Here is a 15294-nt window from a genome sequence, read left to right on the forward strand (position 1 = left end):
TCTTGAAATAGAAAGATTTTAGAATGTTAAATGAAAAGTCGACCTATTTGAATGTCGTTCATTCAAACTTAATTCAAGAAAGCGTTCTTGTCACTGTCATTTCGTTCCAAATTACTATCACATTAATTTGTAGTTAAAAAAAAATATTTTTGGTTCTTAAATAACAATTTAGTCTCTTAATTTTAGTTGGTACCATTTAGTCCATGTATTTCTAAATTTGTTACAATTTAATTTTTTTTTAAGTATATCTAGCCTTTGAACTTTATAAATAACAATTTTGTCTATGTGTTTTACACTTTGTAACAAATTTAATCCCTATCATAAAAAATATTATTGAGATTAATGAAATTTTTTACATAAGTAAATCGATAAACTGATCTAAAATCAAATTAAAAAATTATAAAAACTAAGTCAATATTGGTGAGATTTTCATGATAGGGACTAAATTGTTATAAATTTCAAAACATAGAAGCTAAATATTTACTAACGAGATTTAAGCTGTTACAAATTTGAAAGTACAGTGACTAAATTGTAGTAATTTAAATTTTATAGAATAAATTGTTATTTCTAAAAAATTATTGTTTTAATAGTAGTTTTGAAACATGATCAATAATGATATTTGATAATTCTAAGAATTCTTGAGAAGAAAAATATCGATGTCTCCTAGATTATCTTCGATACGTGGAGGTGTGGAAGTATGAAGGTAGCTTCTTAGCTATTCGATCCTAATGAAAAATAAGAGTATTTTTTTCAACAAATAGCAATTTTCTTTTTTATATATTAGTCTAAAATATATGTGGTCTTTTTTTCTTTTTTTTTTTTCTTTTTTTTTTAATACAAATGGAAAATAAGAATAAGAAAAGAGAAGGGGAAAAAAAGAAAGAAAAAAGAGAGAAAATAAGAAAAATATATAAAAAAAAGAGAGAAAATAAGAAAAATGTTGAGTTACAATTAAGTATTTTTCCTCTCTTTCGTTTATTTTGGTTTGTGAATTTCACCTTCGAGAAACCAAAATCGATTTTCAGTTCGCAGTTCATCTCTTCTCTCACTCTCTTCTCCCACAGCTCAAAAATCCCAATAATCACTTTTCTTTCCCCTATTTTCATCTCTTTCTAGGGTTTTCATTTTGCTCTCAATTTGCTGTTGCTCTGTTTCGGATCGTAAGCTTGTTGAACTTGCTTCAAAAGCTCCTGCAGATTGAAGCTGCAACTTGGAAACCCAAATTTTCGGCTAGGGAAGAGCTATGGATGCTGATTCGTGGACTGCTCGCCTTTCTTCTGCTTCTAAGCGCTACCAATCTGCTCTTCTATCACGATCTGGTTTAGGTGAATCTCTTTGATTTCTTATATTTTGTTTCATCGCTTAGTGGCTTTGGAGTGATTTGGATAGTCCCCACCTTACAATTTGGTTTTTCTGGTCGTGGGTTTCATGAATCAAGAATTAATTTTTTCAATACATTGTTATGTTTTTTTGTTACCTCAATTTCCTTTTTCCGTCTGAAAGTGTTGCCATCTGTGGATAAATGGATAAACAGATGACTATAGCTAAAACAATTAAGGCAATCCTGATTCTGCTTACGTTGAATATTTTTGTACTGAAGTTTGGTGAAGGTGTCGAATGAAATCAAAAACTTGAATTTTGATTCTGCCTTTGGAAAGTGAAGGTGGTGTTGACATATGGATAACATTTCGATCGTTTCATGCCATCTTCTTCTTCCATAATTATAATGGCGGTAGGGTGCTTAGAGTTGTTTTTTTTTTTTTTTTTTCACACGAGAAATTGAGTATATATTTAAGATGTACCAAGAAATACTTCGGAGTGTTTGCTTTGTGTATGTTTAAAAACATGGTCACAGAATGTGTAAGAAAAGAAGTACCTTATAACTTAAGCAAGCCTGATTATCTAAATTCTTTGGCTGGCTTCTGAAAATACGATTACATTATGTGGATCCTTGAAATTTTGTTATTAAGACACAGTGCATCTAATTTTCTGCTGTAAATCATGATATCACCTGCTGCTTCAGTTTGTTATAGACCATCATTTGTATGTATCAGTGATTTTACGTGCCCCTCTACTCTTTTTTTCTTTTTCTTTTTTTAATAATTTATTTGTTTATTATTATTTCCGGATCCTTTTGCCTTCACTCTCAGTTTTGGACTCATTCTGTAGTAGCTCATCATTCAGGTATGTTCATGGGGTTTGAAGAACTTGAAGGGGATGATGATATAAGGGAGGAGTTCCCATGCCCATTTTGTTCAGAATATTTTGATATAGTCGGATTGTGCTGTCACATTGATGAAGAGCATCCTATCGAGGCTAGGAATGGGGTATGAATCCTTGCAAAACTGTTTATTTTCTTATTTCCCTTCTGAAAGTAGTTAATTTTGTTTGAGCTTCTGATATAAAATCTCTGTCTGGCTTAAATACACACCAAATAGAATTTTTCACTTTCTTTTTCTTCCTTTCAACTGAGAAGACGGCCCCTTTTGTCCCCTCATATAGTCCCATTTTCTGTAGTATCAGTATATGAAGACAGCTTGTATATCTCACCCTCCCAGGAGATAACTTCACATAATAAAAGGCATAGTTTCCCAAATCACCATCAAGTTCGGACGTAAAGAAATCGAGAAACTGTACTGGTGAATTAGTAATCAGGACAGCTTTGGGGTCTGCCATAACGTGTGACAGTATTCATAAGAAAACCCCCTTTGTTTGTCATTGTCCAAATTAGTATTTCCAATGTAAACAAAGTACGGGGGATATGGATCACCTATTCTTGTATTGTTCATTTATTCCCCTTACTGGTGATTCTTCAAGATACTTGGTATAAAAGGGTGTTTATTTGAAGTATATCTTGTACAATTCTTCATGGTCCTCTCTTCAGGAATACAGCAAGAGTATTACAAAGGAATGCACCCTATGTTATCTTTGGAAAGTTGGTCCAAAATGATTTTAGGGTTTTGAGAGGATGAGACGGAGTGTATTAAGAGATGTATATCAAACATATTCCAACTACTCTATTTCTCAAAATGCTACTGAGGGCGTAATTTGTACTCTCTAAGGCTAATGGTCTGGGAGGATGGCTTATTCTCCCACCTTTCCACACTCATATTATTGCGGCTCTGTTTCCTATCAAAATAATTGAAGCATCAAATTCCATGTATCTCAGGTTGAATCAATTTCAAGCTATACTCATTCACCCCAGGTAGCCAATTGTTACTGTACAATTTTCTGTTTCTTGTGGATTTTGATTCTTTGACTTGGCTAGTGTCCCTTTTTACAATAAATTGCACTCTTGGTTTCAATGTTTGTTTTATATATCATATGTACGTTGAGACTGAGGATGTATCTAGGTCCAGTCACTTGAATATATATTTTTTTCCTATGCAAAATTAATCATGGAAACATAATTTTGATCAGTGCTGTTGTCACTTATCTCCCTGTTCAGTAAGTCTTCATCTTAGCTAACAGTGAATTCCTGAGTGTGCATGGCGCAGTGTATGATTCTATTCATCATGTTACAAAAACAATAGCTTCAATAGTTTAAGATTGAAATATTATTAAACTGCAGGTGTGTCCAGTCTGTGAAATGAGGGTGGGAGTTGACATGGTTGCGCATATATCCCTGCAGCATGGAAATATTTTCAAGATATCCTTCTATTTGTCCTGTTAAAATTTAGTTTCATCTTTTATTTTGTCCATTCTATGATTTTGCTCCCATTGAGATCCTTCATATCATGTTCTTCATGTAGTTTTGTTTTTTTAAAGATCAGCTTGGTGTGTGCCTAGCTTTGTATGTTCAATGATTTCGGTTGCACCTCAATCACCTCTTTTATTCTATTATTCTCCCGTTTGCCTCACTACTATTGGAACCTTTTAAGTTTTACCAGAATAGAATAGAACCTCTATTAGACCGTGAACCACTGAAGATTACTCAATGATCTTTCTCAGGAAGGAGGAAAAAGTTAAAAAACTTGTTTGTTTCTGATATTTACCACTGCTTTTTGTTTAATTTTCTCTGCAAGGAATTATTATTCTTTTCTTAATTATATTTTTTCTATGTTTGTTTGAGCTTTATATGCAACTCAAGCAGGATGCAAGATTAACCTCATGCTTAGATTCCTTAACTAAAGGTTACATGCAGCGTAAGAGAAAATCTCGTAAAGGTGGTTCACACTCAACACTCTCCTTGTTGAGGAAAGAGCTTCAAGAAGGAAATTTGCAATCTCTTTTTGGGGGCTCTTCATGTTTATTTACCTCCTCCAATGCAGCGCCTGACCCGTTGCTGTCATCGTTTATTCTACCATTGGCTGATGACTATGGCAGTGTTCAACCTCACATGTCGGCTGAAACAAGCTCGGTGAAGAGTAACTCTCAAGACAAATCATTAGAACGGTAAATTATGATATGTCCCTACTATTACAGTGCCAGTTCTCTCACAAGTTCTTTAGTTCACATGGTCCTGCCCAAGATAGTATCTCTTTTGTTGGAAAGTTCTATTGTGTCCTATGTGAAAAGTTCGAGGAATGAGTTCTAATACTGTTTTTTTTCCTTTAAATATTTACTAACATGAGATTGGTTCAGCTTAGGCTGACATAGATTTTCCTTTTAATCCCTGGCATCGTGAATAAATGTTCACTTTTTTCATCCTGTCGTTTTGAGTCTAGTTGATATTATTGCTGCCAAAAGATTTGAACTAGAAATAGAATATGTGGATCAGGCTATGTTGAAATGAGCACATGCTGCAAGCTAGTACAGGGACTAGGCTTAGTAGACATGGAAACGGAACATCAAGTACATGTACCAAAATTTTGGCCATCATTAGATACTTTTCCATTAATGTCCACTATCACATCAATTTGATTTCATAGACCTAAAGTCTTGGTTTTATGTGACAGGAGCATCCCATCGCCCCTGTCCGTGCAGGATAAAGAAGAGAAAACGAAACGCTGCGCGTTTGTTCAAGGGCTGTTAATGTCCACCATCCTTGATGATAATTTATGAGTCCTTGCACACATCAAAGTTGGCTGCTGCAATAGTGGATGTAAAATTCACAAAAGGCCCTCCTTGGTTTGCTTGTAGCTCTCAAAATACTAGTATGCTTCAATGAGAGTGTCAAAATAAGGTGTAGTGTAATTTATGTTGTTTGTAAAACACCAGTTCTTAGGCCTGACAAGACTTCCATTTCCTGTTTTAAATTTATGGTCATGCTTAAGTGAAAGAGGGGGAGAGAGAAGAAATTTAAACTCCCTTGTACCCCCCTCAAAAAAAAAAAAAAAAAAAAAAAAAAAAAAAAAAAAAAATCAAAGCTTAAATTTGCAATAAGTAACTTCAATAGCTTCATTTCAATAATTGGAAATGACATGTAACTGGAACAATATAACTGTGACTTAAATGCCAGTGAATCAATTCTATGGACATGTTAACAACAATTTAATCTCCGAACCAATGAGATGGTAAAAAGCAGCCTGCTTTTCAAGCAGTCCCTATAGGCTGAGATTCAACCACGATACGTCGTCATCTGTAATCTTCTTCACTATGTCCTGAACATACGAGTCAAAACAAGACAAGCAGAGGCCCTTTATCAGGCTTCTTCGGTCTTCTCCCATTGACAATTCAATGTGGGAACAGCGGGATGGTGGTGATGCTCTATATGCATCGTTTATCAAGTGTCCAAATCCACAAGCCCCTAAAATCGTGCTAGCAGCTTTCGTCGCGATGTCAGCTGCTGAGCTCTGATCTGAACCAGAATAAGATCAAGGAAATTATGTGTAGCAACAAAGTTAACTTTAAATAATCCATGACGTTGATGTTTGAACTCAGAACATGGAATCATATCCATTTTGATTGAATTTCTACAATGATCCTCATCCTAAGAAACTTAACTGTGAACAAAAAGTAAAATGTCATACCTAGATCAATATCTCTGGCTAAATTCTTCAAATGGCCATCGATAATTGGTTGTAGTTGCTCTCTTGCTGCACAGTAATCTTTCTCATCTCCAACCAAATGCGGCAGTGAACCGTTATCAGAGGCTGTGTTTATTACATTGCTGTAGTGATGAATCTGCTCACAGTTGGATAGCGAATTCATTCCAGCAATCTCAGGCCTCAGTACTCCGTTCAAATTTCGATCAACTGTTATCGTATTTTCAACCGTTAATCCTCTTAAAGGGTTCATAATTGTTCCATTGCTGCTGGTCCTATCTATTGGCATGCTACAATGAGGATCTTGCAGTACCTGCCTAGACAAATGACTTGTTTCGGGGTCAAGGAAACCGCCATGTTGCATCAATGGAGAGGGACTGTCATGTAATAAGGTTTCCCCAACCAGAGTTTGGTTTGGTATTTCCATTTCTTGTGTTATCGTATGCTCGGCTGTTGATTCCCTACTCTGACCCATCTGCAAACTCAAGGTGCCTCCACCACAAGGGTTAATAGCAGAAACACCTTCAGCTCTATTGGTTACTAAACCCATTTGACTTGAAGAACGCATGTGATTGATGTGCAACCGAAGAATTCGTCTCCTCGTTAGAGTTGGTGCGATTGCTTGAGACATTGGAGAAGTTGATTGGACTTCCACAGGTAATCGAGGAGATGGAATGTTTGAAAATCCTTGAACATATAGGCTACGAGGTGAAGATAGGGAATTCAAGTCTAAACCATCCCGATTTGCAACAGGGAATGTTCTGTTAAACAAATTGTTTGTGGTTCTTCGTTCAGACAGCCGACTTGAAGGCTGTGGACTTGATGATCCTAGAGCAATGATTCTACAGTCGACACAGTACCAATTTCCTTCTGGTACTTCTCTACCAAGACCGACGCAATAGGTGTGTGCCGGTGAGTCACATAGATCACACAGTAACATCAGATTATCATCCCCACCTTCGTGACACTCGATACAGATTACATTCTCGTAGGGATCGAGATAACTCCTCAATTCTTCCTCAGATGGTTGATAGACCTGAAGGATGCAAAAAAGAAATTTATACAAGCAATAGGTAGGAAAATAAGAACAAGATGCAAACTGTGAGTATACCTGATCACGCTCGGGAACCTGTATGACAACTTCCCTTAAGTCAATTCCAGCCGTAGATCTTGCAGGCTTACTAATTGTCTGAAACCTCTGCTTGCACAAAGGGCATCTTGATTCAACCTTTGCCCACTCCATAATACAAGAGAAACAAAAAAAGTGAGAACAACAATTAAGTGTTCCCCGAACTCTCCGCTTATCTTCTTCCGATAGGCATATCCCGCATACTTGCTTTATTACCTCAGCCTTGACTTCCTCCACTTTCTCTTTGCCCTTCCTAACAGGAGGTCGAAGTTTTCTCTGCTGGCATATATCAGAATCCTCAATCCTTGAGGGTGAAGGTGCAGTCCTTATTCGGTTTCCCAATTGACCACACAACCTCTCAGCTTCTCTCACCTGCTCTCTCTCTTCTTCAGAGATGGTATATTCATAGTCTGATGACCCAGAAAGGAAGGTATCTAAATCTGATTGCACAACATATCTTTTCCGCTTTGAAACTGGCCTTTTCCTTCTCGTAATCTTCACTGTAGGGTAATCGTCGGAAAAATCATCATCTGAGTTTTGTACACTCTGCGTGCCACTCTTCTTCCTCCGTTTGTTCCTTGACGGTTTCTTTGCAGCCTTTGGCCTCCTCTTCTTGCAAACTTTGCCAACAGTATTTTTCCTCACCCCATTTCGACCTCGTTTCATATTGGTTCGTCTCTTTCTAACAACTGGTTCTTCCTCATCTGAAAAATCTTCTTCTTCCAGCAAAAAGTCCTCATCCTCATCCTCAACCTCCTCATCAACATCAACATCTTCCTCTTCCTCTTCTTCCTCCTCCTCCTCCTCCTCCTCCTCATAATCATTATCATTATCTACACTATAATCCTCATCATCCTCGTCCCCCCCATCCTCTTCTTTTTGATAACTAAATCTTCGCCTCTTTTGTCCATTTGTCTTCCTCACTTTCTGCGAACCAAAAGCATTCCTAGCCTTTGGTCCGACTCTTTTCCTCACATTCTTCGGTTGCTGCTCCTCCACATCCTCCTCCACAACAAAATTATCCTCTCCTGATGCATTTTCATCTAAAGAGGAGCAATAATCCTCATCAGAACGCTCAGAAACTCCGTTCTCATCACTGGAAACAACATAGTCCTCATCAGAATCATCAGAACCCTTATCTTTGTGCCGAAATTTCTTCTTGAAATTTTTCCTACTACCAACCTTCCCTCCCCTAACCATCTGTTCCTCGCACATAAAACAATTTTTTTTTTTTCCCAAAAGAAGAGAATAACACAAATTCAGTCCAACAACAATCAACAATTCCTCAACAAAACCAACCCTTCATCATTAAATCTAATCAAAATCGAACGGAGAAACATGAATTCACAATTCCTCGATGATTCCCACATAAATTGCCAAACACCTAATTTGCATATGAAAATTTAAACAACCCCACTAACTATAAACGATTCCCCATACTCGATCTGCTTCATTCCTGAACAAAACAACATTGAAACCAAAACAAAACAAAAAAACAAAATTCATTCACTCTGAATTACAATAAACAACAAACACCAATTTCTCTCAAAAATCAACTAAAGGGTCTCATTCTATTGACAAAATATCAACAGAAAAATAAACAGAAACAGCAAAATTGAACGAAAATTCATAGATTAAAGATACCCATAAACATCCTACACATACCCACAAACGAAAAAAGATTTCAATTCATACCTAGAGAGAGAAAATCGAAAGAAAAGATGAGAGAGGGAGGGAGATGGGTACCTGAGAGGAGGAATAAAGCACCAGGAAACACCACGGACAATTGGAAAACGTCTTCCGATTTCCCAAAAATATTTTTTTCCTTTTTCTTTTTGAAAAAAACTATTTTTTTAACAAAAAATATGAAATTATACAGTGAGAGAGTAGGCGTTGGGGGCTCTTCTTATTATGTGAAGCGATGGTCACCTCCTTGGATGTTTTCTCCTTCCAAAATTACCAAAATACCCTCCATTTTCTTTTTCTTTTGCTTTTGGCAAATTACCATTTTTGGGATTAAATTTAAAACTCACCAAAATGAAGAAGAATATAACATTGATTGAGAAAAATTAACAAAGTTGCCCTTTTTCTTTTGTTTTTTCTTTTAATTTTTTTCGTAACTGAATTTTATACTTACCATATAATGTAGGTCAGATAATACTACCAAATAGTCGGTTTCTACTTTCTCGTTTTGCGGGTCGAAAACGTCATTCTTTTGATAAGTGAGTTTGTCCTGTCTGTAAATGGGAGCATCAAATTGAATTCTGTAAGATGAAACGTTGAATGAAATACTGAAACTATTGTAACTGTCCATTTTCTTTCTTAAATTTAATATATTGCTTGTCTTGTCTACGAATGAATTCATTTGGACATTGTCTAATCACGATTTATATGTGTTTATCAAAGTTTGACAATATAAATTTGAAATTTGGGCCAACTTGAGGATATATCAACTAGTTAAGACATTATAATCTTGATCTATATGTGAGAGGTTTGAGTTTTCAAAAAAAAAAAAAAAGTACATGGTGACTTCCTTACATCTCTTGCGAAGGGTTATAGTGTGAAAGTAGCTTTTGAGATTGAAACTATGCCTAAAGATTTTTTGTTTCTTAGGTTACAACAAGTAGATAAGAAGATATGAACCTATGGCCTTGAAGGATGAAATGCATATAAATTGATGTTGAAATGTGCTCACTTTTGACCTTAAAAATTAGAATTTCGTTTCAATATTTTTTTTTATACAAGTAGAAATATGAAGATTTGAACCTATAACTTTAAAGAAAGATGCATATTCTAACTAAAAGTGAGTTGCTCACTAATTAATATGATTTATTCTTACAAAACTACCTCTGAGTTATGTTCTTACAAAACTATTATTGAGTAATTTATTCTTTCATAAATGTTTTTATTTCCTTTTCTTGTCCAACAACATATTAGTTTGAGTAATACAATATTTAATAAATTTTTATCGAAAAGGGAAATGTATATACATGTTAATTCATTTAAAATTTTAGTAAAAGTAGTAACTCAAGTATTAAACGCATGACCTTACCTAAAGGAGTTGTTTTTTCACCGAATTTTTCATTTTATTCCAATTATAGGAATATTGATTCCATCTCACGCGAAAATATAATCAAAGTATTATTAAAACGATCTTTTAAAATTTAGTTTTTTTTTTTTTTGGTGGAAAAGGAAAATTTTTGTTCTAACAAGTTAAAAAATAGCTTGAGGCCATGTTTACTAAATTTAATAAAAATTCGTGTAAATGAAATGGGATTTCATGGGTGGATAAATCGTAATAGGTTTGAATCGCAAATACAATTGAATTGCTTTCGATCATGTTTATTTAAAATAGGATTGACAAAAATCTTTGTAGTGTTGGGTCCTCACAAATACTTGCTCCGATTGGGACAGAAAATCCCCATCCGAGATGGGCAAACCAGGGACACAAAACAGTCTTCCAAACTGGGAACAGGGAGTGTATCCCCGTTCCGTCTCAAACCCTCATCTTGCCCCGAATAATTGTTTTATTATTTTTGCCATATAATATATTTATTATTTCCTTTAATATATATATATATATATATATATATATTATATTACTTATTTTATGAATTTTAGGAATATAATTAACTTTAACTTTTTATTAAATTTAAAATTAAAAAAATGCTAAAATTTTTTTATTATTAATTTAAATAAATGAATAATAATAATAATAACTAACTTGTTATCTAAATTATTTACAATTTCAATATAAATAAACAATTTGATTGTTTTTTTTAATAAAAAGTAAGAAATGGGAAAAAAAATTTTCCGTGGGCCCTGATCCCTCGAATGGGATTCCCAACCTCGACTTCCGATTGTCCAAAACAAGAAATGGTGTAGGGACGTAGATTACAAATCCCGATGGGGGACGGAGATGAGGAGTGCATCTCCGACCCCACCCCACTCCGTTGTTAACCATAATCTAGAATTATGAATTTTTCACATTTTATTGTTGCCATTACCATTATTGTTATTGTTTGACCCTAACGATAATGGTAACGATATAATGTTAACAATAACGGTAACGGTAAATGAAATAATAAATATGATAAATTCATAATTTTCATATTGTTCCAGTTACAATATCTGTAACAATAACGACAACTATAACGGTAAAGGTAGTGAGTTCTAAGTAATTTTCAACTGCAATCAGATTAAACATGTTTTTTTTATTCCTCAATCATATTACATAATTTGATTACAAATTTCAATGCAGGCCTCACACCTCATTACAATTACGAAAGCAGATAAACAACAACAAAATTAATGAATTGGAATCCACTTTTTATATTACCATTGATGGGATTGTAAACGTGACCTAAGATATATTTTTCGGACTCAAAATAATTCATCAACATAAAAGCTTGCCAATATCCGACAGAAGAATTTAGTTTCTTACATGGAGATAGCAATTCGAAACTAACCAATTAATAAAGTTAGAAAGCAAAAAAGAGTAAAGAAACGATAGAATGGAAAGAGTCAGCCATAAGCCAAATATCCTCAACCATATATTAAACCTCCTACAAAGGTTCACTTGTTAAGGATGTTGATAATTTAATATCAATTTGAGTTATAGCATTATGTTATTCATTTAATTTAAAGGTAAGATGTTTGAATCTCCATACTACATTATTGGACTAAACAAACTCCACTTTAGCAAATCTATGTCTCTCATACGTCGATGTTAACACCAAACCCACACTATATCTATAAAGTTAAACAATATCAATGGAAAAGATTAATGACAACAAACATGGTATATTTCTTAAAATTTATAGACCATAATAAACACAATATAAAAGTTCAAAAACTAATATGAGAGGAGTTTAAAGTCGACTTGAATATAGTTCAACTAATTAAAACACACCTTCAACTAAAAGATTATAAGTTTGAATATCTATTTCCAAAATTGCAAACTAAAAAACATAAAAGTAGGCTTCTTTTTAGAAACCATTTGGTTTTTTAAAATGAAGCTTAGTCACTATAATTTTATTTATGAACTTTTTTGTTTTGTTATCTATTTCTTAGGAGTATTTTCAAAATATTGGCCTAGTTTTGTACTTAAAAAAATAGTTTTATTTTTTAAATTTGGCTATGAATTCAACTGTTTTACTTAAGAAAGATGTAAAATTACAGATGTTATAATAAAGATGTTTATGTAAGAAAGATGAAAACAATTGTATAAGTAGATCGTGACAAATCAAGTACAATTTTTAAAAATAAACTTTAAAACTAATGCTCCGTTTGATAATTATTTGATTTTCCGTTTTAAAAAATTAAGGCTATAAACATCTCTTCCACCTCAATTTTTTTTCGCTTTGTTATCTAATTTCCACCAATAATTTTAAAGACCAAGCTAAGCTTTGAAAAAAAAAAAAGAGTAGTTTTTGAATATTTTTTTTTAAAAAGAAATTGACTAAGATTTCAACTCTTTTACTTAAGAAAATTAAAATTATAATAAAAAATTGAGGGAAAATAAACTTTATTTTCAAAAACAAAAAAGGTTACAATACGAGACGTGAATAATTATCAAAAAGGGCTTAGGTACTAAAACATACATGTTCATCAAAATTAGGGTTGAGATACCAAAATAAATTATATTCAAAGTTAAAATACAATAAAGGTCAAATTACAATCTTAGTTCTAGCTTTTAGATTTATGTCAATTTGATTTTTGAAATTTTAGAAATGTCTAATAAGTCTATGAACTTTAAAGTTCGTGTCTTTGATTCCTAAATTAAAAAAATTGTATAATAAATTCATAAACTTTCATCTCTATATCTAATAGGTCTGTCCATAATATATTTTGAAACTTCAAAAATTAATGATTCACTATAAATTTTATATCTAATTTAACCACTTCAACTTTCACTTTCTTTTTTAATAGTAGAATCATGTTTTTCTAAAAAACATCGTATAGTTTAGAGACCTATTATATTTTAGAGAGAAAATAAAAAAATTGAAATTATTTTGAAGAGAAAATTGAAAGGCTAAGAATTTAGATATTTTTAAAGTTTAATAACCTATTAGACGTAAAATTGAATATCTAAAATTATATTAAATATTTTAAAAAATCATGGGTAAAATAGGGATAAAAAATTTGTTATTTAACCTAAAATCAATATACATGCATACTAGATAGAGATACATACATACATATATTTTATTTATAGGTTGGTATATGAATATTGAATAGCATCAACTTTTATATTATTATTATTGTGTTAATTTTACAATTATGCCTGGGGTAGAGTAGTTTAGCTGTACCTTTGATTCTAGCTTTTTTAAAATACACGCTTACCCATTTTGAAAACAATGCACTTTTTTAACAAATAATTATGACCGTCAAAGAGTGTGAATCACAAGAGAAGTCAGTCTCAAAGACACGTGGACGGTGGAGAGCAAGAGCTCCAGCGTACAGATGGATGTAGGGAATAAAAACCGGCGTCAATCTTGTCTTATTTGGACAGCAAGGGATTTTAGGGGAAGCACGTGATGGCCACCCAAAACCATGGGCCGGGTCAAAACTACAACCCGGATTTGGACATGGATGGAAATAATAAAAGTGATGAGGGTAATATCGTCCATTAGGATAGAAGCAACTCGAATTCGAAAAAATCAGTAAAACCGATCGGACGGTTTGAGTAACAGGTAATAGTTTGGTTCGATACGATGAGATTGAAAAGTATATATGGTAATTACAATTGGTAGTATTAAAATTATTTTTAAAAAACTATAAATATAACAAATTCTATCATTGATAGACTATCTAAATGTTGCCATAGTTGTATTTCTTTTTAAAATTATACTATATTTACTAATATTTTAAACTTGATTGCTTGTAACTATCCCTAATAAAAAATGAAGATTAGATTATTGATCCGTGTAAATCACAATATGACTGCAAGTACACATATCAAATTATAATATAAAAAGCGATAAGACACCAAGTATCATCCTATGAAGATTGAGTTGTTAATCCTCTTACCTATTATTATTTTCTTTCTTGGATATAGTGGTGTTTAAAAAATCCAATGATCCGAAAAAACCGATCAATCCAACCCAGGTTGGGTTGGGTTGAGTTCAAATAAATGAAAATTTTGTAGGTTGGGTTGGTTCATGGGTTCACCTAATATAACTCAAACCAACTCGAATTAATTATTAACTATAAAATATACATTTTTTATTACTTACAACACAATTATTTATACATATATTGATTTTAATTTTATTTAATTATAATATTTTTTTGAACAATTTATTCTTCAACAACTCATAAAAGTAGTTTTCTTGCACTATAGAAAAAAAAAATTCACTATATAAATTGAAATTGAGTTGTTAATCTTAATTAAAAAAAAATTTCACTATATAAATTGAAATTAAATTGTTAATCTTAATTCAATGTAGGAAAATAATTAAATTAGATTTTTACGTATTTACATTTTACTTCTTTTTAGAATAAAATTTTAAATAAATGAACTGATTAATTCGAACCAACCCAACCCAAATATTTTATGGTTGGGTTGGGTTAGATTCATTTTTTAATAAGGGTTATTTGAGTTGGAAAATCTAAAAAGTCTTTCAACCTAATTCGACCCAACCCATGAACATCCCTACTTGGATATATATATATTTTTTTCTAGAGATTGAGTGTCATCCTCTTATCTATTATGAAATATTATCAATTTTATTTAGGAGAATCCATCGCAGGCAAGAGTATCTAATCTATTGGACCAAATAAATGAAATAAATAGAAAGAAATTTCATCAAAGAAATATTACAGAGTATTGACTTTGGTTAACGCCTAATGGACCTCTGAACTATAACATGTGAGATTAATTTATTATTGATTACACATAGATCTAGAAGTTAAAATTTCGAATTTCCTCTCTCGAGCTCAAATTTTTAACTACGTGTGACATTAAGGACCTTTGTTGACAACCTCTATTATTTGTCTATCATCTCATGCATAAATGAACAATAGTTTAGTATTTTAGAACTACCTAAATTCTTCTCTTTAGAGCAAGTACCGAAGCATACAATAGTTAATCATTGGCCAGTTTATTAAAATCAATATATACAAAAATGCCAAAATGTGTAATTGAGAATAAATTAGGTCTAACAAATAAAATTAACAATTCAGCAATCCATAACCTACGTCAATACTCCATAATCACAAAACTCATTGTCCATT

The 15294-nt window shown here is 32.7% G+C and overlaps 2 protein-coding genes across 7 annotated transcripts; one reads left to right on the forward strand and one right to left on the reverse strand.

The window, feature by feature from the left end:
• The first annotated feature begins 921 nt into the window (after positions 1–921).
• Positions 922–5304, forward strand: LOC120072220 (protein DEHYDRATION-INDUCED 19 homolog 3-like). Of its 4 annotated transcripts, none has more exons than XM_039024634.1 (6): positions 922–1325; positions 2173–2327; positions 3170–3205; positions 3572–3649; positions 4139–4395; positions 4899–5304. In XM_039024634.1, the coding sequence occupies exons 1-6, from the start codon at positions 1244–1246 to the stop codon at positions 5002–5004; spliced, it is 714 nt and encodes a 237-aa protein (XP_038880562.1). In that variant the 5' UTR covers positions 922–1243; the 3' UTR covers positions 5005–5304. The 4 variants fall into 4 exon arrangements, with proteins under 4 accessions (XP_038880562.1, XP_038880563.1, XP_038880564.1 ...); XM_039024635.1 differs by having other exon boundaries at positions 929–1325; positions 2185–2327; XM_039024636.1 differs by lacking the exon at positions 3170–3205 and having other exon boundaries at positions 929–1325.
• Positions 5305–5315: 11 nt separating this feature from the next.
• Positions 5316–8954, reverse strand: LOC120072219. 3 transcript variants are annotated; one of them, XM_039024631.1, is made up of 4 exons: positions 8803–8954; positions 7039–8512; positions 5913–6963; positions 5316–5740 (listed from the first exon to the last, which is right to left on the reverse strand). In XM_039024631.1, the coding sequence occupies exons 2-4, from the start codon at positions 8269–8271 to the stop codon at positions 5487–5489; spliced, it is 2538 nt and encodes an 845-aa protein (XP_038880559.1). In that variant the 5' UTR covers positions 8272–8512; positions 8803–8954; the 3' UTR covers positions 5316–5486. The 3 variants fall into 3 exon arrangements, with proteins under 3 accessions (XP_038880559.1, XP_038880561.1, XP_038880560.1); XM_039024633.1 differs by having other exon boundaries at positions 7039–8256; positions 8803–8941; XM_039024632.1 differs by lacking the exon at positions 8803–8954 and adding an exon at positions 8752–8776.
• Between the last annotated feature and the right edge of the window lie 6340 nt (positions 8955–15294).

The sequence above is a fragment of the Benincasa hispida genome, chromosome 2, assembly GCF_009727055.1.
Source record: "Benincasa hispida cultivar B227 chromosome 2, ASM972705v1, whole genome shotgun sequence".
In the NCBI taxonomy this organism is placed as follows: Eukaryota; Viridiplantae; Streptophyta; class Magnoliopsida; order Cucurbitales; family Cucurbitaceae; genus Benincasa; species Benincasa hispida.